The following is a 24792-nucleotide window of genomic DNA, read 5'->3' as shown; positions in this document are numbered from 1 at the left end:
TTTCCAAATGTGCTGTTATCACATCTTTGATAACCGACTCTAGCATTTTCCCCGCCACCAATGTCAGACTCACCGGTATATAATTCCCCAGTTTTTCTCTCCCTCCTTTTTTAAAAAGTGGGGTTACAATAGCCACCCCCCAACCCTCAGGAACTAATCCAGAATCTAAGGAGTTTTGAAAAATTATCACTAATGCATCCACTATTTATTGGGCTACTTCCTTAAGCACTCTGGGATGCAGAACATCTGGCCCTGGGGATTTATCTGCCTTTAATCCCTTCAATTTACCTAACACCACTTCCCTCCTAACATGTATTTCCCTCAGTTCCTCCATCTCACTAGACCCTCGGTCCCCTACTATTTCCGTAAGATTGTTTAATCCTCCTTGGTGAAGACAGAACCAAAGTAGTTATTCAATTGGTCTGCCATATCTTTGTTCCCTATGATCAATTCACCTGTTTCTGACTGTAAGGGACCTACATTTGTCTTGACCAATCTTTTTCTTTTCACATATCTATAAAAGCTTTTACAGTTAGTTTTTATGTTCCCTGTCAGCTTTCTCTCATAATCTTTTTTCCCTTTCCTAATTAAGCCCTTTGTCCTCCTCTGCTGGTCTCTGAATTTCTCCCAGTCCTCAGGTGAGCTGCTTTTTTTTGCTAATTTATATGTTTCTTCTTTGGACTTGATACTATCCCTAATTTCCCTTGTCAGCCACGGGTGCACTACCTTCCCTGGTTTATTCTTTTGCCAAACTGGGATGAACAATTGTTGTAGTTCATCCATGCAATCTTTAAATACTTGCCATTGAATATCCACTGTCAACCCTTTAAGTATCATTTGCCAGTCTATCTTAGCTAATTCACGTCTCATACCTTCAAAGTTACCCTTCTTTAAATTCAGAACCTTTGTTTCTGAATTAACTATGTCATTCTCTATCTTAATGAAGAATTCCACCATATTCTGGTCACTCTTACCCAAGGGGCCTCGCACGACAAGATTGTTAACTAACCCTTCCTCATTGCTCAATACCCAATCTAGAATGGCCTGCTCTCTAGTTGGTTCCTCGACATGTTGGTTCAGAAAACCATCCCGCATACATTCCAAGAAATCCTCTTCCTCAGCACCCTTACCAATTTGCTTCACCCAATCTATATGTAGATTGAAGTCACCCATTATAACTACTGTTCCTTTATTGCACGCATTTCTAATTTCCTGTTTAATGCCATCCCCAACCTCACTACTACTGTTAGGTGGCCTGTACACAACTCCCACCAGCATTTTCTGCCCCTTAGTGTTATGCAGCTCTACCCATATCGATTCCACATCCTCCAGGCTAATGTCCTTCCTTTCTATTGCGTTAATCTCCTCTCTAACTACCAATGCTACCCCACCTCCTTTTCTTTCCTGTCTACCCCTCCTGAATATTGAATATCCCTGGATGTTGAGCTCCCATCCTTGGTCACCCTGGAGCCATGTCTCTGTGATCCCAACTATATCATATTCATTAATAACTATCTGCACATTCAATTCATCCACCTTGTTACGAATGCTCCTCGCATTGACACACAAAGCCTTCAGGCTTGTTTTTACAACACTCTTAGCCCTTACACAATTATGTTGAAAAGTGGCTCTTTTTGTTTTTTGCCCTGGATTTGCCTGCCTGCCACTTTTACTTTTCACCTTACTACTTTTTGCTTCTACCCTCATTTTACTCCCCTCTGTCTCTCTGCACTTGTTCCCATCCCCCTGCCACATTAGTTTAAATCCTCCTGAACAGCAGTAGCAAACGCTCCTCCTGGGACATTGGTTCCAGTCCAGCCCAGGTGCAGACCGTCCTGTTTATACCGGTCCCACCTTCCCCAGAACTGGTTCCAATCCCCAGAAATTTGAATCCCTCCCCCTTGCACCATTTTTCAAGCCATGTATTCATCCGAAATATCTTCCTATTTCTACTCTGACTAGCACGTGGCACTGGTAGTAATCCAGAGATTATTACCTTTGTGATCCTACTTTTTAGTTTATCTCCTAACTCCCTAAATTCACCTTGTAGGACCTCATCCCGTTTTTTACCTATATCGTTGGTACCTATGTGCACCATGACCACTGGCTGTTCACCCTCCCATTCCAGAATGTCCCGCAACTACTCAGAGACATCCTTGACCCTTGCACCAGGGAGGCAACATACCATCCCAGAGTCTCATTTGCGGCCGCAGAAACGCCTATCTATTCCCCTTACAATCGAATCCCCTATCACTATAGCTCTCCCACTCCTTTTCCTTCCCTCCTGTGCCACAGAGCCACCCATGGTGCAATGAACTCGGCTGCTGCTGCCTTCCCCTGATGAGACATCTCCCCCAACAGTATCCAAAACAGTATATCTGTTTAGGAGGGAGATGACCTCAGGGGACTCCTGCACTACCTGCCTACTGCTATGCTGTCTAGTGGCCACCCCTTCCCTTTCTGGCTGTGTAGCCTTTACCTGTGGTGTGGCCAACTCACTGAACGTGCTATTCACGACTTTCTCAGCATCGCGGATGCTCCAGTATGAATCCAATCGCAGCTCCAGATGCTCAATGCGGTCTGCCAGAAGCTGCAGTTGGACACACTTCCTGCACATATAGTCGTCAGGGACACTGGAAGTATCCCTGATTTCCCACATGCTGCAGGATGAACAAACCACGGGGCCGATCTCAGCTGACATGACCTACCGAATATTTTTCCCATCCAAGCTCATGGGCCCCCTGGAATCTGTCCAGGGACCCCTGAGGGTCCATGAACCCCACATTAAGAACCCCAGCTTTAAACTCACCAGGACTCCTAATGCCATTCATGGGAAGGTTCCTGATGCCCTTGTGTAACTCTTCAACCACAAAATGAATGAAAAAGAATTTGAGAAGTTCACCAGACATCCGATAAGCCAGGGTCTGTGCTGGTCCGGCATGAAACCCTGTCACCCCAGCCATGGAGATGAGGCTGGAACTCCGTGTCAGACACAGTTCCAGGGATCGAGCACTGGCTTGGACCGAGACAGAGTGTCACAGGCTCTCTGGTACTGTGTTTATGTGTGAGACCCGTCCCCCGTGATGGTCTGTGTGTGTGTAGGGGGCAGGGTGGGTGGTTAATCAGCAACTGTGAATTCCACCTGCCCCCGGAGTGTGAGGGTGAGGGGTACAGCCGAGGGGGGTGGAGTTGACAGGAAAGTGGGGGTTATGAAACACGGTTAAGCATAAATGGGCAGTTAGTGGTCAGCAGGGATTCGTTGTACTCCAGTGTCTGTTATCGTGCAGGGCATCCAAGCTGAAGGGAATCGTTGTCAATCAGTGTTTAATTATCGTCTCTGGTCCTTGGTCCAGGTGAACCAGCCACACTCAGGGTCACAATGACGGGGTTAGAGAACTACCCATCCCACCAGCCCAAGAACATCTCCCTGCTGGACTTCCAGGGGAGGACACTCAGTAAGGAGGCCCTGACTCCGACCTCAGAGACCGGCACTTTCCTGGCAGAGTTCCTGAGTTTTCCATCGCAAGAGTTCTTGGTGCTGCTCGAAGGGATGGAGGAGGTTGGGAGGATTTTCCGGAGGCAGAGTCCATCTGTCACCTCCATCAGCAGTACCAAACTCACGGTCAGATCAAACACAGAGTGAAGCTCCCTCCACACCGTCCCATCACACACTCCCAGGGTCAGACACAGAGTGAAACTCCCTCCACACCGTCCCATCACACACTCCCGGGGTCAGACACAGAGTGAAGCTCCCTCCACACTGTCCCATCACACACACCCGGGGTCAGACACAGAGTGAGGTTCCCTCCACACTGTCCCATCACACACTCCCAGGGTCAGACACAGAGTGAAGCTCCCTCCACACCGTCCCATCACACATTCCCGGGGTCAGACACAGAGTGAAGCTCCCTCCACACCGTCCCATCACACACTCCCGGGATCAGGCACAGAGTGAAGCTCCCTCCACAACGTTCCATCACACACTCCCGGGGTCAGACACAGAGTGAAGCTCCCTCCACACCGTCCCATCACACACTCCCGGGGTCAGGCACAGAGTGAAGCTCCCTCCACACCGTCCCATCACACACTCCCGGGATCAGACACAGAGTGAAGCTCCCTCCACACCGTCCCATCACACACTCCCGGGGTCAGACACAGAGTGAAGCTCCCTCCACCCTGTCCCATCACACACTCCCGGGGTCAGACACAGAGTGAAACTCCTCCACACAGTCCCATCAGGCACTCCCGGGGCCAGACACAGAGTGAAGCTCCCTCCACACTGTACCATCACACACTCCCGGGGTCAGACACAGAGTGAAACTCCTCCACACCGTCCCATCACGCACTCCCGGGGTCAGACACAGAGTGAAGCTCCCTCCACACTGTCCCATCACACACTCCCGGGGTCAGACACAGAGTGAAACTCCTCCACACCGTCCCATCACGCACACCCGGGGTCAGACACAGAGTGAAACTCCCTCCACACCGTCCCATCACACACTCCCGGGGTCAGGCACAGAGTGAAGCTCCCTCCACACCGTCCCATCACGCACTCCCGGGGTCAGACACAGAGTGAAGCTCCCTCCACACCGTCCCATCACACACTCCCAGGGTCAGGCACAGAGTGAATCTCCCTCCACACTGTCCCACCACACAATCCCAGGGTCAGACACAGAGTGAAACTCCCTCCACACTGTCCCATCACACACTCACGGGGTCAGACACAGAGTGAAACTCCTCCACACCATCCCATCACGCACACCCGGGGTCAGACACAGAGTGAAACTCCCTCCACACCGTCCCATCACACACTCCCGGGGTCAGACACAGAGTGAAGCTCCCTCCACACCGTCCCATCACACACTCCTGGGGTCAGACACTGAGTGAAACTCCCTCCACACCGTCCCATCACACACTCCCAGGGTCAGACACAGAGTGAGGCTCCCTCCACACCGTCCCATCACACACTCCCAGGGTCAGACACAGAGTGAGGCTCCCTCCACCCCGTCCCATCACACACTACCGGGGTCAGACACAGAGTGAAGCTCCCTCCACACCGTCCCATCACACACTCCCAGGGTCAGACACATAGTGAGGCTCCCTCCACACCGTCCCATCGCACACTCCCAGGGTCAGACACAGAGTGAGGCTCCCTCCACCCCGTCCCATCACACACTCCCGGGTTCAGACACAGAGTGAAACTCCCTCCACACCGTCCCATCACACACTCCCAGGGTCAGACACAGAGTGAGGCTCCCTCCACACCGTCCCATCACACTCTCCCGGGGTCAGACACAGAGTGAGGCTCCCTCCACCCCGTCCCATCACACACTACCGGGGTCAGACACAGAGTGAAGCTCCCTCCACACCGTCCCATCACACACTCCCAGGGTCAGGCACAGAGTGAATCTCCCTCCACACCATCCCATCACACACTCCCGGGGTCAGACACAGAGTGAAGCTCCTCCACACCGTCCCATCACACACTCCCGGGGTCAGACACAGAGTGAAGCTCCCTCCACCCTGTCCCATCACACACTCCCGGGGTCAGACACAGAGTGAATCTCCCTCCGCACCGTCCCATCACACACTCCCGGGGTCAGACACAGAGTGAAGCTCCCTCCACACCGTCCCATCACACACTCCCAGGGTCAGGCACAGAGTGAATCTCCCTCCACACCGTCCCATCACACACTCCCGGGGTCAGGCACAGAGTGAAGCTCCCTCCACACCGTCCCATCACACACTCCCGGGGTCAGACACAGAGTGAAGCTTCCTCCACACCGTCCCATCACACACTCCCTGGGTCAGACACAGAGTGAAGCTCCCTCCACCCTGTCCCATCACACACTCCCGGGGTCAGACACAGAGTGAGACTCCTCCACACCGTCCCATCACACACTCCCGGGGTCAGACACAGAGTGAAGCTCCCTCCACACTGTACCATCACACACTCCCGGGGTCAGACACAGAGTGAAACTCCTCCACACCGTCCCATCACGCACTCCCGGGGTCAGACACAGAGTGAAGCTCCCTCCACACTGTCCCATCACACACTCCCGGGGTCAGACACAGAGTGAAACTCCTCCACACCGTCCCATCACGCACACCCGGGGTCAGACACAGAGTGAAACTCCCTCCACACCGTCCCATCACACTCCCGGGGTCAGACACAGAGTGAAGCTCCCTCCACACCGTCCCATCACACACTCCCGGGGTCAGACACAGAGTGAAGCTCCCTCCACACTGTCCCATCACACACTCCCGGGGTCAGACACAGAGTGAAACTCCTCCACACCGTCCCATCACGCACACCCGGGGTCAGACACAGAGTGAAACTCCCTCCACACCATCCCATCACACACTCCCGGGGTCAGACACAGAGTGAAGCTCCCTCCACACCGTCCCATCACACACTCCCGGGGTCAGACACAGAGTGAAACTCCCTCCACACCGTCCCATCACACACTCCCAGGGTCAGACACAGAGTGAGGCTCCCTCCACACCGTCCCATCACACACTCCCAGGGTCAGACACAGAGTGAGGCTCCCTGCACCCCGTCCCATCACACACTACCGGGGTCAGACACAGAGTGAAGCTCCCTCCACACCGTCCCATCACACACTCCCAGGGTCAGACACAGAGTGAGGCTCCCTCCACACCGTCCCATCACACACTCCCAGGGTCAGACACAGAGTGAGGCTCCCTCCACCCCGTCCCATCACACACTACCGGGGTCAGACACAGAGTGAGGCTCCCTCCACACCGTCCCATCACACACTCTCAGGGTCAGACACAGAGTGAGGCTCCCTCCACCCCGTCCCATCACACACTACCGGGGTCAGACACAGAGTGAAGCTCCCTCCACACCGTCCCATCACACACTACCGGGGTCAGACACAGAGTGAAACTCCCTCCACACCGTCCCATCACACACTCCCAGGGTCAGACACAGAGTGAGGCTCCCTCCACACCGTCCCATCACACACTACCGGGGTCAGACACAGAGTGAAGCTCCCTCCACACCGTCCCATCACACACTCCCAGGGTCAGGCACAGAGTGAATCTCCCTCCACACCGTCCCATCACACACTCCCGGGGTCAGACACAGAGTGAAGCTCCTCCACACCGTCCCATCACACACTCCCGGGGTCAGACACAGAGTGAAGCTCCCTCCACCCTGTCCCATCACACACTCCCGGGGTCAGACACAGAGTGAATCTCCCTCCGCACCGTCCCATCACACACTCCCGGGGTCAGACACAGAGTGAAGCTCCCTCCACACCGTCCCATCACACACTCCCATGGTCAGGCACAGAGTGAATCTCCCTCCACACCGTCCCATCACACACTCCCGGGGTCAGACACAGAGTGAAGCTCCTCCACACCGTCCCATCATGCACACCCGGGGTCAGACACAGAGTGAAGCTCCCTCCACACCGTCCCATCACACACTCAGACACAAGGTGGATCCCTCTACACTGAGCTTGCTCTGATTGGTGATTGATTATTGATCTTTGATCAATGTTGGTGATTGGTTATTGATTTATGATGTTTCTTCCTCGGGTGTCTCAGGTCATGTTTGATCCCAGCTTTATCGCAGGTGAAAACATTACCATCCGCTTCAACATTTCCAATGCTGGTCCGGGATCTGTGTACGATATCTCTCTGGCTGACGATCAAAATGTCACAAGTGGAAACCCTCTGAGGTGGGAACACAAATCACCCCCATTAGCCCCACCCCCCATTTTCGCATCTGAGTGAGCGCCACACTGCATGAGGGTGGAAATCAGTGAGTGCCTTCTTTAGGAGGGAGTCCACTCTGTGGGAGGGGCACTGAGAAGGGCACATGCTGCTGTGGGGGGGGGGGGTGCGCGGCAAGGAGAGATCACGTTGGGTGGTGAGGACGGGGTGCCGAGTGAGTTACAGAGGAAAAGTTAGTGGGAAGGTAGAGGACTGGGAAGCATTTATATATCCACAGAAGGCAATTAAACAGCAATTTGGGAAAAACGATGGAACATGAAGGAAAGCTAGCCAAGAATATAAAAGATGAGACCAACAACACACACAAAATGCTGCTGGAACACAGCAGGCCAGCCAGCATCTATAAGGAGAAGCACTGTCAACGTTTCGGGCCAAGACCCTTCGTCAGTACTAACTGAAAGGAGAGATAGTAAGAGATTTGAATGTAGTGGGGGGAGGGGGAAATGCGAAATGATAGGAGAAGACCGGAGGGGGTGGGGTGAAGCTAAGAGCTGGAAAGGTGATTGGCGAAAGTGATACAGAGCTGGAGAAGGGAAAGGATCATGGGACGGGAGGTCTCAGGAGAAAGAAAGGAGGGGGGAGGGAGCACCAGAGGGAGATGGAGAACAGGCAAACAACTAGATATGTCAGGGATGGGGTAAGAAGGGGAGGAGGGGCATTAACGGAAGTTAGAGAAGTCAATGTTCATGCCATCAGGTTGGAGGCTACCCAGCCGGTATATAAGGTGTTGTTCCTCCAACCTGAGTTTGGATTCATTTTGACAATAGAGGAGGCCATGGATAGACATATCAGAATGGGAATGGGACGTGGAATTAAAATGTGTGGCCCCTGGGAGATCCTGCTTTTTCTGGCGGACTGAGCGTAGGTGTTCAGCGAAACGGTCTCCCAGTCTGCGTCTGGTCTCACCAATATATAAAAGGCCACACCGGGAGCACCGGACGCATTATACCACACCAGCCGACTCACAGGTGAAGTGTCGCCTCACCTGGAAGGACTGTCTGGGGCCCTGAATGGTGGTGAGGGAGGAAGTGTAAGGGCAGGTGTAGCACTTGTTCCATTTACAAGGATAAGTGCCAGGAGGGAGATCGGTGGGAAGGGATGGGAGGGATGAGTGGACAAGGGAGTCACATAGTGAGCGATCCCTGCGAAAAGCAGAAAGAGGGGGGCATGGAAAATTGTGTTTGGTAGTGGGATCCCGTTGGAGGTGGTGGAAGTTACGGAGAATTATACGTTGGACCTGGAGGCTGGTGGGGTGGTAGGTAAGGACAAGGGGAACCCTATCCCGAGTGGGGTGGCGGGCGGATGGGGTGAGGGCAGATGTGCGGGAAATGGGAGAGATGCGTTTGAGAGCAGAGTTGATGGTGGACGAAGGGAAGCCCCTTTGTTTAAAAAAGGAAGACATCTCCTTCGTCCTGGAATGAAAAGCCTCATCCTGAGAGCAGATGTGGCGGAGACGGAGGAATTGTGAGAAGGGGATGGCATTTTTGCAAGAGACAGGGTGGGAAGAGGAATAGTCCAGGTAGCTGTGAGAGTCTGTAGGCTTATAGTAGATATCAGTAGATAGGCCGTCTCCAGAGATGGAGACAGAAAGATCAAGAAAGGGGAGGGAGGTGTCGGAAATGGACCAGGTAAATTTGAGGGCAGGGTGAAAGTTGGAGGCAAAGTTAATGAAGTCAACGAGCTCAGCATGCGTGCAGGAGGCAGCGCCAATGCAGTCGTCGATGTAGCGAAGGAAAAGAGGGGGACGGATACCCGTATAAACTTGGAACATGGACTGTTCCACAAAGCCAACAAAAAGGCAGACATAACTGGGACCCATACGGGTGCCCATGGCTACACCCTTGGTTTGGAGGAAGTGGGAGAAGCCAAAGCAGAAACTATTGAGAGTAAGAACTAATTCCGCTAGACGGAGGAGAGTGGTGGTAGAGGGGAATTGGTTAGGTCTGGAATCCAAAAAAAAGCGAAGAGCTTTGAGACCATCTCGGTGGGGAATGGAGGTATATAGGGATTGGACGTCCATGGTGAAGATAAGACAGTGGGGGCCAGGGAATTTAAAATCATTGAAAAAATTCAAAGCATGAGAAGTGTCACGAACATAGGTGGGAAGAGATTGAACAAGGGGGGATAAGACAGTGTCAAGGTATGCAGAAATGAGTTCAGTGGGGCAGGAGCAAGCTGAGACAATAGGTCTACCTGGACAGGCAGGTTTGTGGATCTTGGGTAGGAGGTAGAAACGGGAAGTGCGGGGTGTGGGAACTATGAGGTTGGTGGCAGTGGATGGGAGATCCCCAGAGCTGATAAGGTTGGTGATGGTATAGGAGACAATGGCCTGGTGCTCCTTAGTGGGGTCATGATCAAGGGGTAAATAAGAGGAGGTATCAGAGAGTTGTCGCTGTGCGTCGGCCAGGTAGAGGTCAGTACGCCAGACTACAACAGCTCCCCCCTTATCAGCGGGTTTTATATTAAGGTTGGGATTGGCGCGCAGGGAGCAGAGAGCAGATCGTTCGGAAGGAGAGAGGTCGGAATTGAAACACGGTGTGGTGAAGTCGAGACGGTTGATGTCCCGTCGGCAATTAGCAATAAAGAGATCCAGAACAGGCAGAAGACCAGAGCAGGGTGTCCATGAAGAGGAAGAGGGTTGAAGACGGGAGAAGTGGTCATCGGTGGGGGTAGGAGAGTCCTTGCTAAAGAAGTAAGCTCGAAGACGGAGCCGGCGGAAGACGAGTTCGGCATCATGGCGTACGCAGAACTCGCTGAGGTGTGGGCGAAGAGGGACATATGTGAGGCCCTTACTGAGGACAGAGCGCTCTGCCTGAGAGAGCTGAAAGTCGGAGAGGATGGTAAAGCCCCGGCACGGATGAGAGATGGGATCAGAAGGTTTAGGGAGGCTGGTGGTGTCAGTGGAGAGGGGAGGGTTGGGGTGAGAGGAAGATGGAGCCTCTGAGGGCCCAGGAGCTGACGATGGGATCTGAGGGAGAGGGGGTTGCAGAGTGGTGGTGGGGGAAGGGGAGACAGGAGACACAATCGCAGCAAGTGAAAACCCGATCTGGAGTTCAAGGCTGGAGTCGCAGTCGGTGGTTGCACAATCGCTTTGAATCTGTCCATGGTCGTTGGAAGCCGCGGTGATGGTGCTGGAGTCCGGGTTTTCAATATGCCCTGGGTCACTGGGGCAGCCGAGATGGACTACCGGGCCCGGGGACGCGATACGAAGACCATGCTCTGGGGTCTGTAGATGGAAGATCTTGAGATCCTTGCAGGACGTGATAAACTCAAAGTAACGGCGATTGTACGCATGGATCCAACGGAGGATGAAATAACGGACAGGTCCGTTGCAAATGGAGAAAAAGGTGTCCCGGAGGCGTGGAAGGGATTGTGATAGGGACGCCAGGTACCTTCTCATGGCGGAGAGTGTCGCCCTCAGAGCCCGACAGGAGAAACAACGGGAGGCAGAGTCAATTAAATGTGAGTACCTGGGCTCCTCAGAAGGTCCAAATTGAGAAGCTCGAAAACGGATCCTGAAGCCAACTGGAGTCAGTTGGCGGCGGAGACACGTTCCAAGGAAGAATATGTGGCTGTAATAGCGGGTCTGGGTCAAAATATGATCGAAAAGTTGAAGGGCTGAAGGAATTATAGATGGGGAGCAGCGAGAGAGAGTTTCACTGAACTCCCGTCGAAGAGAAGATTTAAACTTCTTCAGTGTAGGCATCACTGGCAGAGGCTTCGCAGTAGTGAATTTAAAGAGCAAACACGAGGAAATCTGCAGATGCTGGAAATTCAAACAACAACACACACAAAATGCTGGTGGAACACAGCAGGCCAGGCAGCATCTATAGAGAGAAGCACTGTCGACGTTTCGGGCCGAGACCCTTCGTCAGGTCTAACCGAAAGGAAAGATAGTAAGAGATATGAATGTAGTGGGGGGAGGGGGAAATGCGAAATGATAGGAGAAGACCGGAGGGGGTGGGGTGAAGTTAAGAGCTGGAAAGGTGATTGGCGAAAGTGATACAGAGCTGGAGAAGGGGAAGGATCATGGGACGGGAGGCCTCAGGAGAAAGAAAGGAGGGGGGAGCACCAGAGGGAGATGGAGAACAGGCAAACAACTGAATATGTCAGGGATGGGGTAAGAAGGGGAGGAGGGGCATTAACGGAAGTTAGAGAAGTCAATGTTCATGTCATCAGGTTGGAGGCTACCCAGCTGGTATATAAGGTGTTATTCCTCCAACCTGAGTTTGGATTCATTTTGACAGCAGAGGAGGCCATGGATAGACATATCAGAATGGGAATGGGACGTGGAATTAAAATGTGTGGCCACTGGGAGATCCTGCTTTCTCTGGTGGACTGAGCGTAGGTGTTCAGTGAAACGGTCTCCCAGTCTGCGTCGGGTCTCACCAATATATAAAAGGCCACACCGGGAGCAGTGAGGAGGGAAACGCTGTGGGATTAGCGGTGAGGAGGGAGCGCTGTGGGATTAGCGGAGAGGAGGGAGACGCTGTGGGATTAGCGGTGAGGAGTGAGATGCTGTGGGATTAGCAGAGAGGAGGGAGACGCTGTGGGATTAGCGGAGAGGAGGGAGACGCTGTGGGATTAGCGGTGAGGAGGGAGATGCTGTGGTATTTGCAGTGAGGAGGGAGACGCTGTGGGATTAGCGGTGAGGAGGGAGCGCTGTGGGATTAGCGGTGAGGAGGGAGCGCTTGGGAGGGCCGGTGAGGAGGGAGATGCTGTGGGATTAGCAGAGAGGAGGGAGATGCTGTGGTATTTGCAGTGAGGAGGGAGCGCTGTGAGATTAGCGGAGAGGAGGGAGATGCTGTGGTATTTGCAGTGAGGAGGGAGACGCTGTGGGATTAGTGGTGAGGAAGGAGATGCTGTGGGTTTAGTTGAGGAGGGAGATGCTGTGGGATTTGCAGTGAGGAGGGAGTGCTGTGAGATTAGCGGAGAGGAGGGAGATGCTGTGGGATTTGCAGTGAGGAGGGAAACGCTGTGGGATTAGCGGTGAGGAGGGAGACGCTGTGGTATTTGCAGTGAGGAGGGAGACGCTGTGGGATTAGCGGAGAGGAGGGAGTGCTTGGGAGGGCCGGTGAGGAGGGAGCATTGTGCTGTGAGGGGGCAGTGAGGTGGGGCACAATGCTGTGTGTGGGGTGCACGTGACTGTCCCATGAAATCTCATCCCCATGGGCTTGGGAACTGTTCTGTCCACGGTTGCTTGAATCAGGAATTGTGGAGTACATTGAGGTGATGGAACTTCATTCCCCTGTAGACTGTACGTCGGAAAGAACCAGTCTGCAGAGGGTAACCTGACTACCCCCACCCCCACCAACGTGGAAGCTGGAACCCTGGTCACAGTGACGCTCGAGGCTCAGTCCGACATCGACTTCACCTACGCCGTCCTCCAGCTGACGGTCACAGAGCGGGTACGTCCCAGGGTGAAGGGATTTCCACAACATCAGCACCCTCGTCCCACCAGTGGGGGGAATTGAGGGATGTAAATGAAGGTGCTGACACCAAACACACCAGGGGTCTGAGCACAGGAGGAATGTCCTCCTGACACAGGGAGCTTCCCCAGACATGGGGAGATCCCCGAGACGCAGGGACATTCCCCAAACATGAGGACATCCTCCAGACATGGGGAGATCCCCCAGACGCAGTGACATTCCCCAGACATGGGGAGATCCCCCAGACGCAGGGACATTCCCCAGACTCAGGGCCATCCTCCAGACATGGGGAGATCCCCCAAACACAGGGCCATCCCCCAGACATGGGGAGGTCCTTCAGCTGGGGGGACGGTCCCGAGACAACACCCAAAGCATCTGGGGGTTTAGGAAAGATTTCAATCAATGAATTCTCCCCGGCCCCCTCCCCATCTCTGTCTCCCATTAATTCTCCCCCTTGTAACCCCTGGGTCACCTCAGGCATCGCTCAAACTCGTTCTAGTCTAGGGGGAGCAGCCTTCGGCCCCGCCAAGCTGGGTAATCAGCTGGTGTGGATGCTGTGTGATGTCCCCGCCTCGCCCAAAAACAGACAGTACACCTTATGCGATTAAATGAGTACAATTTATAAAGATTACTATAACTAAGCGATTACTAACGATACAGTATATATGAATAAGAGAAAAAAAAGAAAAGGCGCCAAACTTATCAAAGTCCAAACCACTTCGTGCACAATCGTTGGAGCTCAATTACTGAAGTCTTCTGGTATTCGATCCCCTCCGAACTCCTCGACCCGCCTCCTGGGACCCCCACGGTGGTCGACCAGTCGCTCCACACTCCTCTGTCTCCGTCTCCTCTCATCACCGAAAACCTTGGGCCGGGGACCCCCGCTCGGGGTCCATTCCGTCACCCGGCTTCCAGCACTCCGTCCTCTCTCTGTCACTCCATCGCACCCGACTCCCAAAAGTCCCCACCAACAATCAGTTTACAGTCCCAAACAAGCTTCCAGCACTTATCATAACAAAGACAATAGCATTCCTACCATTAAGACAGGCGCCAGGATTCCTACTTGTAACAAACAAAGACGCCATTTTGATTACATACACAGTAACAAAGAAAAAGAAAAAAAAAACCCGTTACACTCTCCCCCCACCAAATAAAAGTCATGTCCTCATGACTATTAGATAACTCGTCACCTTTCCTGCCAACACACCATAACCCAAACACCAGCAGTGACATCTCCTCCCCACACAGTAAACCTCACGCCCTGTTCCTTAGGAGCTATATAGGCCAACTATCTGGGCGTTCCCTAACCCTTCTGAGACCTCCGTACCCCCCTCACCTAAACCCTTAGGCTAGGACACAGCTGGGGATACCTTGGGTCCACTACCAACTCCTCTTTCAACCTCTCACTCATACCCCACACTGCACACAGCTAACCCTCCCCACTACACCTGACTCAGTGGAAGAAGGGCCAAAGGTCTCTTCCTCAATCGAGGGAAAGTCAGCAAAAGGCAGCATGTACCACACATCCAGCCATCAGCCTTTGAATCCGTATTCTTCCTCATTTCTTTGATCAGTAGCTGCTGTTTGATCTTCTCCAAACGGAAACACGTGACCTGCACTGCTCCTGCAGTCTCTTCAGCCTCCTGCAATTGAGATTATCATCTTCTCTGGCCCCTGGCTCAGCAGTTCTGACTCCTGCATCCCGGCCATCTCAATCTGGAATGCAGTTACTCCAACAGCTTCTTCCACCCCGACCTGAAAAGCAGCAGTTAAAGATTGGTCACCCTCCAGTTCAGTATTCACTGCACTTCTCTCCAGCTTCTTTTTTTCTCCTCATGACTTCTTCCAGATCAACCTTCAGGTTTTGCACTTCATTTGAACTGTTGATGGTCATCTTCAGGTTCCCTTCAAGCTACCGCTTCCCCCTTCCGAGATTTGTCCGCAATTTCTTCACCTCCACAAACTACCTTCTCCAGGCTCTCAGTTTGCTGTGGCCCTCAGTCAAACAACTTTCTTCATTCTCTCCAACTTGTACATCTTTCAAATGGGTCCAGATCACTCTCTCCGGTCTCTCAGTCTTAATTTCAAACTTGATTCCATAGAGACAGACACTCACGAGCTGCGACCTTCGCCAGCCCTGGCACCTGTCCAGAAAACACTTTAACTCTGTAGTTCTCAGCCGCTCCAGCAACGACCTCACTTCATATTCTCCTGAGGCAAATCCAAATACCAGGAGATCATCCACATACGTCAAAATTCCAAAAGCCTCCACACCCCCATGGTCTTCCACATGCCCTGCAGGAAGGTTGCAAGGGCTCCGGAGATACCCTGTGGTATTTTTTCGGACCGGAAAGACTCCTAGGAAACTTTTAACCGCCGTCTTCTCCTTGGCGGCCTCACTCATCGGGATCTGGCAACATCCACTCCTCAGATCCAGCACCTTAAACCTCTTCGCACCACTCAGATAGGCCATCGCCTCTACGGCCCAATATAATCCACACACACGCTGCCTACGTCTGCCACTCTGTAGGGGCCAGTCGCCGCAACCTCTGCCTCACCGAGGTGTCTTCAGCAGTCAACTCCCCTCCCTGGTGGTATTTCGCAGCGTCCACTAAGAGGGTCTCACCCTCAGATACTCCTCCAGGCCATACCACCACCGGCTCTGGTTTGAATTCGGTATCGGCCCAATGCTGCTACACACGTCCGCACAAGCAGCTCGAAACTCTGGGTGCATCGACAATGCCTCCAAACAGCTCTCACCCGCCTCCTCCGGGCAGGCCCCCAAGCGCACTAACAGGATATTGGTTCTCTCCATAACCGAAACGCTGCCCGTCTCAACAGTGTCCGGACACATCAGCATCAACGATTCACGAACCTCAGTCACCTCCACATTTGCCTCTAAGAACTCCATTTTCACTGACCAACAACCGTCGTCTTTATAATCACCGGCACTGGTACCCCAAATCTCCAGTGTCGTCAATGTCATCAAGGGTAAAGGCTTCCAAAAACGGTTATAAAACAAACTGTACAGCAACTTAACCGGTGCCCCGGTGCCGAGGATGGCTTTAACTTGACCTCCATCCATCCGTAACAACACCTGAGTGCGTGGTCCCTCTAAGCCTTCAGGAATAGGGTCTGTTCCTTGCGGGAGTTCCTTGGTACATTGCTGGGAACGTGCTCCCCCAGAGACCCCAAGCCGTTCCCCCACTGGGCCTCCTCTAAGTTTCCCGACATCTCTCGGATCAACGGAACAACTGATCCCCTTGACAAATCCCCCTGTCTCCGCAAGCAATTTATCTGCCCTCCTAACCAAAAGGGATACCCTAAGAACTTCCCACCAATCTCCTGCCACGGATATGATAAGCCCCCCAGCTGCGGCATTTGACTTCCAGTCGAACCACACGCATTTTCCCACACTTTCCCAGAACTGGCAGCTGTCACTTCGAGATAATTGCGCCCGACAATTCTAACAAGGCTACCAGCCCGCCTACTCAAACTTTCAACCAATCCCTGTCGCTTTCCCTCAGCCAAGCACTGCCACTCACCCAAGAACTGAGAGGTCTGCTCCGCCCCTTTAGGGCTGGACATTATTCCAACAACCGGGCGGAGCCCACCATAGTTGAAACATCCCAACCTGTCACTCCTCACTCTCCAAACAGTACGGACAACCCATGGTACCACCACCATTTCGTCAGCGCTAGTCGGAACTCGAACAACGACCCCCGGGCTACCAACAGCAGCCACCCCACCCAACACACATGCAGAGATAACCGGCAATAGCACACCAGCTCTTCGCCGCAGACACAATTTAAAGAGGGCGATCACACAGCTTCCACAGAAATCAATCCCGGACGATCGCACCCACAATGTAACCCCTGGGTCACCTCAGGCATCGCTCAAACTCGTTCTAGTCTAGGGGGAGCAGCCTTCGGCCCCGCCAAACTGGGTAATCAGCTGGTGTGGATGCTGTGTGATGTCCCCGCCTCGCCCAAAAACAGACAGTACACCTTATGCGATTAAATGAGTACAATTTATAAAGATTACTATAACTAAGCGATTACTAACGATACAGTATATATGAATAAGAGAAAAAAAAGAAAAGGCGCCAAACTTATCAAAGTCCAAACCACTTCGTGCACAATCGTTGGAGCTCAATTACTGAAGTCTTCTGGTATTCGATCCCCTCCAAACTCCTCGACCCGCCTCCTGGGACCCCCACGGTGGTCGACCAGTCGCTCCACACTCCTCTGTCTCCACTCTCTATCTCTCTCCCTCTCTCTTTCGTTTCTCTCCCACTCTTCGAACCCTTCTTCCTCTCACCCTCCCTCGTGTCTCACTCTTCATCTCTACCTCCTCTCTCTCCTTCTCCCCATCCCTCTCTTTCTCTGTTGCTCTCCTGTGCACTTGGTACTCCCCTCTCCCTCATTCTCTCTCTGTCCCTCTCTCTCTCATCCACTCACTGTACCCCTGTTTATCATTCCCTCCCTCCCTCCCTCTGACACTCCCCACTCTCCCTCTATTCTCCCTGTGACTCCTTCTCCCACTCTCTATCTCTCTCGCCCCTGTCCCACTCTCTTTGTACCCCTCTTCCTCTCACCCTCCTTCCTTTCTCACTGTCACTCTCCCACTTTCTATACCCCTCTTTATCACCCTCCCTCCCTCTGATGCTCTCCCACTCTTTTTCACCCCTCTCTCTGTCCCCCACACGCTTTGTCTCCCTCTCCCTTTCATTGTCTCCGATTCTTGATATCTTTTCCCATTTTTACATTTCCTCTTTCCACCCTTTCCCTCTCTCTATTTGTCCCTCTCTCCCCTTCCTCATCCTCTCCCATTCTCTCCCTCTGCACCCTTCCTCTCTCCCTCTTTTGTCTCTCCCTCTCTCTGTGTTCCTGTTACATTCTCTCCATCACCTGCTCTCATTCTCATTCCATCTCTCTATCCATGTCAATCTTTCACCAGGGATGATCAGTGAGGAGGGAGCTCTACTCTCCATGGGGAGGAACATTTTGGGAGTGGGTTGGGGAGGAACATTTTGGGAGTGGGTTGGGGAGGAACATTTTGGGAGTGGCATTGGGAGGAAGATTTTGGGAGTGGGTTGGGGAGGAACATTTCGGGAGTGGGTTGGGGAGGAACATTTCAGGAGTGGCGCTGGGTGGGAACATTTCGGGAGTGGCGCTGGGAGGGAACGTTTTGGGAGTGGCTTTGGGGAGGAACGTTTTGGGAGTGGCGTTGGGGAGGAACGTTTTGGGAGTGGCGTTGGGGAGGAACGTTTTGGGAGTGGTGTTGGGGAGGAACGTTTTGGGAGTGGGTTGTGGAGGAACATTTCGGGAGTGGGTTGGGGAGGAACATTTCAGGAGTGGCGCTGGGTGGGATCATTTTGGGAGTGGCGTTAGGGAGGAATGTTTTGGGAGTGGTGTTGGGGAGGAATGTTTTGGGAGTGGCGTTGGGGAGGAACATTTTGGGAGTGGCGTTGGGTGGGAACATTTTGGGAGTGGCGTTGTGGAGGAACGTTTTGGGAGTGGTGTTGGGGAGGAATGTTTTGGGAGTGGCGTTGGGGAGGAACATTTTGGGAGTGATGGTGAGGAGGGCGCACTATGGGAAGGGCAGTGACACGTGCCATGTGCCCACTGAATGCACCCCACATTCCCTTATTAATCCTGACTCTACACCCACAGAATGTGGACACGGACCCTCCTACCTGCCGGACCACCACACTGACCGGCCACTGCCCTGCGAAGAAGGAGCACGAGGTGGACTGCGCCGAGCAGACCTGGGGCCTCCATGCTGAGTTCTCCGAGCGAGGCGCTGACTGGGCCAGTGTCCGGGCTCGCCATGACAAAGGGAACCTGACCACTGAGCAGGAGCAGGAAGGGGAGTTCCGGCTGACACTGGTGGAGTACAACTCCACCTGCTGTCACCCCTCCATCACCCTGCTCGGGGTGGACGCCTCTGGCAATGTGGGCAGCTGCTTCATCGAGGCCCGGAGTCGGGCCGGGCCCTCCACCGCTTCCGGTGGGGCCGCTACTCTCCTCAGCCTCTCTATCATTGCCACTTCTCTGCTGCTCTGAATGTAGGATCTGCCCAACCTGCTCCCTGGGCACTCTGTCTGGACACCCCTCCCCCACCAGACGCATCCCTCAATCAAAAACTCAGGGAGAAATTCCCTCTCCCACACCTTCCAGAGGTCACAGTTGTTGAGCTGGGGAAGGCAGAGGGACTCAATGGGCTGAATGGCCTAATACTGCTCCCGATTCTTAAGGAAACAGATGCCGCGCATTTGGTCCCATATCCCTTTACACTTCCGATCTGTGCATCTGTCCAATTTCATAGAGCCCTACACAACAGAAACAGGCCCTTTGGCCCATCTGGTCCATGCTGACCGAGATTCTCATCCGTCTAGTCCCATTTGCCCATGTTTGGCTCTTATCCCTCTAAATCTCTCCTATCCATTTACCGGTCCAAGTGTCACAGAGTCACAAAGACTGGAAACAGACATGTTGGCCCATCTGATCCACGCTGACCGAGATTTGCATCTAAGCCAGCCCCATCCCTCCAGACCTTTCCTTTCCACGTACCTGTCCAAGCTTCTTCTAAATATTGTTAATGCTCCTGTCTCAACCCCTACGTCTGGGAGCTTGTTCAATGCACCCACATTCTCTGCATGGAAATATTTGCACATCTCTGCAGCTTCTTACTGACCTGAGCATTCGAATTGCCGTACCAGACCGTGATGTCACCAGTCAGAACACTTTCAAGAGTACATCAGAAGAGGTTTGTTAGTGTTTGGTGACTAGTTTGTAACCTTGTAGGGAGCTGCCGGGAGATGTCATGGCCCAGATGGTGGGGATCTTTGATTTTCTTTCACTATGCTGTACACTGTCTGATGTCGAACACAAAACTCCAAATTAAAATTCCTGTTTTCCAAATCAAATCTTGAATTTGCTGTTTGATTTTCCTGGACGATTATTCCAATCTGGGAGATCTTCCACTATTTTTGTTTTTTTTTTGTCATGCTCACCTTTTGCTTTGACATTGTTAAGCTAGTTAAAGGCACATGATGTGGGCAAAGTCAACAATACAATGATACAGCAATAGATATTCATTCACAGATACAAATCATTCACAGAATGGTGGAGGAACTGTTCAGTTCCTATGGACAGTTCCAGACAGCATCTATGGAAAAAAGTACAGTCAACGTTTTGGGCCGAGTCCCATTGGCAGGACTGGAGAAAAAAGATGAGGAGTAGACTTAAAAGGTGGGGGGAGGGGAGAGAGAAATGCCAGGCGACAGGTGAAACCTGGAGGGGGAGGGCTGAAGTAAAGAGCTGAGAAGTTGATTGGTGAAACAGATACCGGGCTGGAGAAGGGGGCGCCTGATTGGAGAGGACAGAAAGCCACGAAGAAAAAAATAGTGGTGGGGGGAGCACCAGAGGGAGGCGATGGGCAGGCAAGGAGATGAGGTGAGAGAGGGAAGAGGGAAAAGGGAATGGTGAAGGAGTAGGATTATTACCGGGTTAGAGAAATCAGTGTTCATGCCATCAGGTTGGAGGCTACCCAGATGGAATATAAGGTGGTGTTCCTCCAACCTGAGTGTGGCCTCATCACAACAGCAGAGGAGGCCAGGGATTGAAATATCGGGATGGGAATGGGAGGTGGAATTAAAATTGGTGGCCACTGGAAAATCCTGCTTCTTCTGGTGGACGGAGCATAGATGCTCGGTGGAGTGGTCTTCCAATCTACATTGGGTGTCACTGATCTACAGGAGGCCACACCAGGAGCACCGGACACGGTACATGATCCCAACAGATTCACAGGTGAAGTGTCGCCTCACCCAGAAGGACTGTTTGGGGCCCTGAATGGTAGGGAGGAGCAGCAGTGACAGGTGTAGCATTTGTTCTGCTTCCAAGGATAAGTGCCAGGAGGGAGATCGGTAGGGAGCGATGAATGGACAAGGATGTCATATAGGGTGCCATCCTTGCAGAAAGCAAAGTGGGGGGAGGGGAGTAGGGAAAAATGTGCTTGGTGGTGGGATCCCATTGGAGACAGCAGAAGTTGCAGACAATTAGGTGTTGGATGTGGTAGGTGAGGACAAGAGGAACCATATCCCTGCTAGGGTGGCGGGAGGATGGGGTAAGAGAAGACGTGCATGAAATGGAAGAGATGCGGTTGAGGGCGGTGTTGATGTTGGAGGAAGGGAAGCCCCTTTCTTTGAATAAAGAAAGATGCTTCCGGTGTAGCTTCTTGCAAAACGGTGAGAGCTGACGGAGATTGTGAGATCGTTTCGCCAAGCACCCACACTTTGTCTATCAAAAGAATGGGATTTCCCATTGGCCACCCATATTAATTCCACTTCCCATTCCCATTACGATATGTCAGTCCATGGCCTTCTCTTGTGTCACAATGAGGCCACACTCAGGTTGGAGGAACAATATGTTAACCTGATGGCATAAACATCAATTTCTCAAATTTACAATAATGGCCCCCCTTCTCCATTCCTCATCCCCTCTGTCACCTTATCTCTGCTTGCCCATCGCCTCCCTCTCCCTTTGCTTTCTTCCACGGCCTTCTGTATCAGACTCCCCGTCTCCTGCCCTGTATCTCTTTCACCAATCAACTTCTCAGCTCTCTACTTCATCCCCACCCCTCCCCGTTTCACTTCTCACCCTGTGTTTCTCTTTCCCCCCCACCTTTAAAATCTACTCCTTATTTTCTCCCCATGTCCCACCAAAGGGTCTCAGCCTGAAACGTCATCTGTACTTTTTTCCATAGATGCTGCCTGGCCTGCTGAGTTCTTCCAGCATTTTGTGTGTGTTCCTTGGATTTCCAGCATCTGCAGATTTTATCTTGTTTCTAATCAATTCATCTTATTTTGATTCCCACAAATTCATATTATATATACAACAACTACAACACAGTACAGGTCCTTCGGCCCATAAATTTGTGCCAAACATGTCCCTACCTGAGAAATTACTAGGCTTACCCATAGCCCTCTATTTTTCTAAGCTCCATGTGCCTATCCAAAAGTCTCTTAAAACACCCTATCATATCCACCTCCACCACTGTTGCCAGCAGCCCATTGCAAGCACTCACCACTCTCTGAGTAAAAAACTTACCCCTGACATCTCCTCTGTACCTACTCCCCAAAACCTTAAACCTGTGTCCTCTTGTGGCCCTGGCAAAAAGCCTTTGACTATCCACACGATCAATGCCTCTCATCATCTCATAAACCTCTATCAGGTCACCTCTCATCCTCCGTCGCTCCAAGTAGAAAAGGCCGAGTTCACTCAACATATTCTCATAAGGCATGCTCCCCAATCCAGGCAACATCCTTGTAAATCTCCTCTGCACCCTTTCTATGGTTTCCACATCCTTCCTGTAGTGAGGTGACCAGAACTGAGCACAGTACTCCAAGTGGGGTCTGACCAGGGTCCTATATAGCTGTAACATTACCTCTCAGCTCCTAAGCTCAATTCCACAATTGATGAAGGCCAACACACCGTATGCCTTCTTAACCACGGAGTCAACCTGTACAGCTGCTTTGAATGTCCTATGGACTTGGACCAAAGATCCCTCTGATCCTCCACACTGCCTAGAGTCTGACCATCAATACTATATTCTGCAATCATACTTGACCTACCAAAATGAACCACTTCACACTTATCTGGGTTAAACTCCATCAGCCCAGTTTTGCATCCTATCAATGTCCCGTTGTAACCTCTGACAGCCCTCCACACTATCCACAACACCTCCAACCTTTGTGTCATCAGCAAACTTACTCACCCATCCCTCCACTTCCTCATCCAAGTCATTTATGAAACTCATGAAGAGTAAGGGTCCCAGAACAGATCCCTGAGGCACACCACTGGTGACTGACCTCCATGCAGAATATAACCCGTCTACAACCACTCTTTGCCTTCTGTGGGCAAGCCAGTTCTGGATCCACAAAGCGATGCCCCCTTGGATCCGATGCCTCCTTACTTTCTCAATAAGCCTTGCATGGGGTACCTTATCAAATGCCTTGCTGAAATCCATACACACTACATCTGCTGCTCTTCCTTTATCAATGTGTTTAGTCACATCCTCAAAAAATTCAATAAGGCTCATAAGGCATGACCTGTCCTTGACAAAGCCATGCTGACTACTCCTAATCATATTATACCACTCCAAATGTTCATAAATCCTACCTCTCAGGATCTTCTCCATCAACTAACCAACCACTGAAGTAAGATTCCCTGGTCTATAATTTCCTGGGCTATCTCTACTCCCTTTCTTGAATAAAGGAACAACATCCACAACCCTCCAATCCTCCGGAACTCTCCTATCCTCACTGATGATGCAAGATCATCACCAGAGGCTCAGCAATCTCCTCCCTCGCCTCCCACAGTAGCCTGGGGTACATCTCATCCGGTCACGGTGACTTATCCAACTTGATGCTTTCCAAAAGCTCCAGCACATCCTCTTTCTTAATATCTACATACTCAAGCTTTTCAGTCATCACTACTATCACCAAGATAATTTTCCATAGTGAATACTGAAGTGAAGTATTCATTAAGTACCTCTGCTATTTTCTCCAGTTCCATACATACTTTCCCACTGTTGCACTTGATAGGTCCTATTCTTTCACATCTTATCCTCTTGCTCTTCACATACTTGTAGAATGCCTTGGGGTTTTCCTTAATCCTGCCTGCCAAGGCCTTCTCATGGCCCCTTTGGGCTCTCCTAATTTCCTTCTTAAGCTCCTTCCTGTTAGCCTTATAATCTTCTAGATCTCTAACATTATCTAGCTCTCTGAACCTTTTGTAAGCTTTTCTTTTCTTCTGCCTGTAATTTACATTATGTTTATCTTTCCAATGTTTTCATTAGTTTCTACATAGATGAATACAGAGTACAAGAAAGTGTATACAAGAGGTCAGAAAAAGATTTTTAAAACCATCAGTTACATTATCTCTGTTCATAATAACAATTACATTACCCCGTATTCATATAAGTTAATCAATAGTTATATTAAACTATACTAATTTATTACAAAAGAAAAACAAATCTAACCCATACCAAGACTGAAACTGTTCATTAAGGAGAAAAGAAGGTAAATACCTTCTTATATAATAAAAATTAATAATAGCCAACATCTGAGTTTAAACAACAAATTGAAGGTTTTGAAAATAATTCAGAAAAAGTCCCCACAATGTTTGAAAGTCCTTACGAGATTCAGAAATCTCTAAATCTGAACATGAGATAACGTCACATAACCATTGAGCATGAGTAGGAGGAAGAACATATTTCCATTTAAACAAAAGCATCCTCCTAGCTCTAAGAGAACTAAAGGCCAAAATACGTAAATCAGATGCCTTCAGCTTAATATCTTGTCCTGCAACAATACCAAAAAGGGCCGTCAGAGGGTTTGGCTTTAAATTGACTTTAAAAAGTAAGGAAAGAATTTGAAAAACTTCCTTCCAATATTTTGCAAGATTAGGACAGGACCAAAACATATGAACTGATGAAGCTTCTCCATTATTACATCTGTCACAGTAGGGAGATATATCTGAATATAAACGAGATAGCTTATCCTTAGTCATATGAGCTCTATGTACCACCTTAA

General features: G+C 51.3%; 1 protein-coding gene across 1 annotated transcript in view; it reads left to right on the top strand.

The window, feature by feature from the left end:
• LOC140725358 (von Willebrand factor A domain-containing protein 7-like) overlaps positions 1–20075 on the top strand; it is an 83719-nt gene extending 63644 nt beyond the window's left edge. The window contains exons 15-18 of the mRNA XM_073040785.1: positions 3354–3622; positions 7576–7709; positions 13019–13172; positions 18869–20075. Of these exons, the coding sequence (XP_072896886.1) occupies positions 3354–3622; positions 7576–7709; positions 13019–13172; positions 18869–19261 (950 nt within the window). The 3' untranslated portion in view covers positions 19262–20075. The remainder of the gene's footprint in view (positions 1–3353; positions 3623–7575; positions 7710–13018; positions 13173–18868) is intronic.
• Positions 20076–24792: the final 4717 nt, after the last annotated feature.

This window comes from Hemitrygon akajei, chromosome 1 (assembly GCF_048418815.1).
Source record: "Hemitrygon akajei chromosome 1, sHemAka1.3, whole genome shotgun sequence".
Taxonomy (NCBI): domain Eukaryota; kingdom Metazoa; phylum Chordata; class Chondrichthyes; order Myliobatiformes; family Dasyatidae; genus Hemitrygon; species Hemitrygon akajei.
The sequence above is the reverse complement of the archived record's forward strand: the minus strand, read 5'-3'. Positions and strand labels throughout refer to the sequence as shown.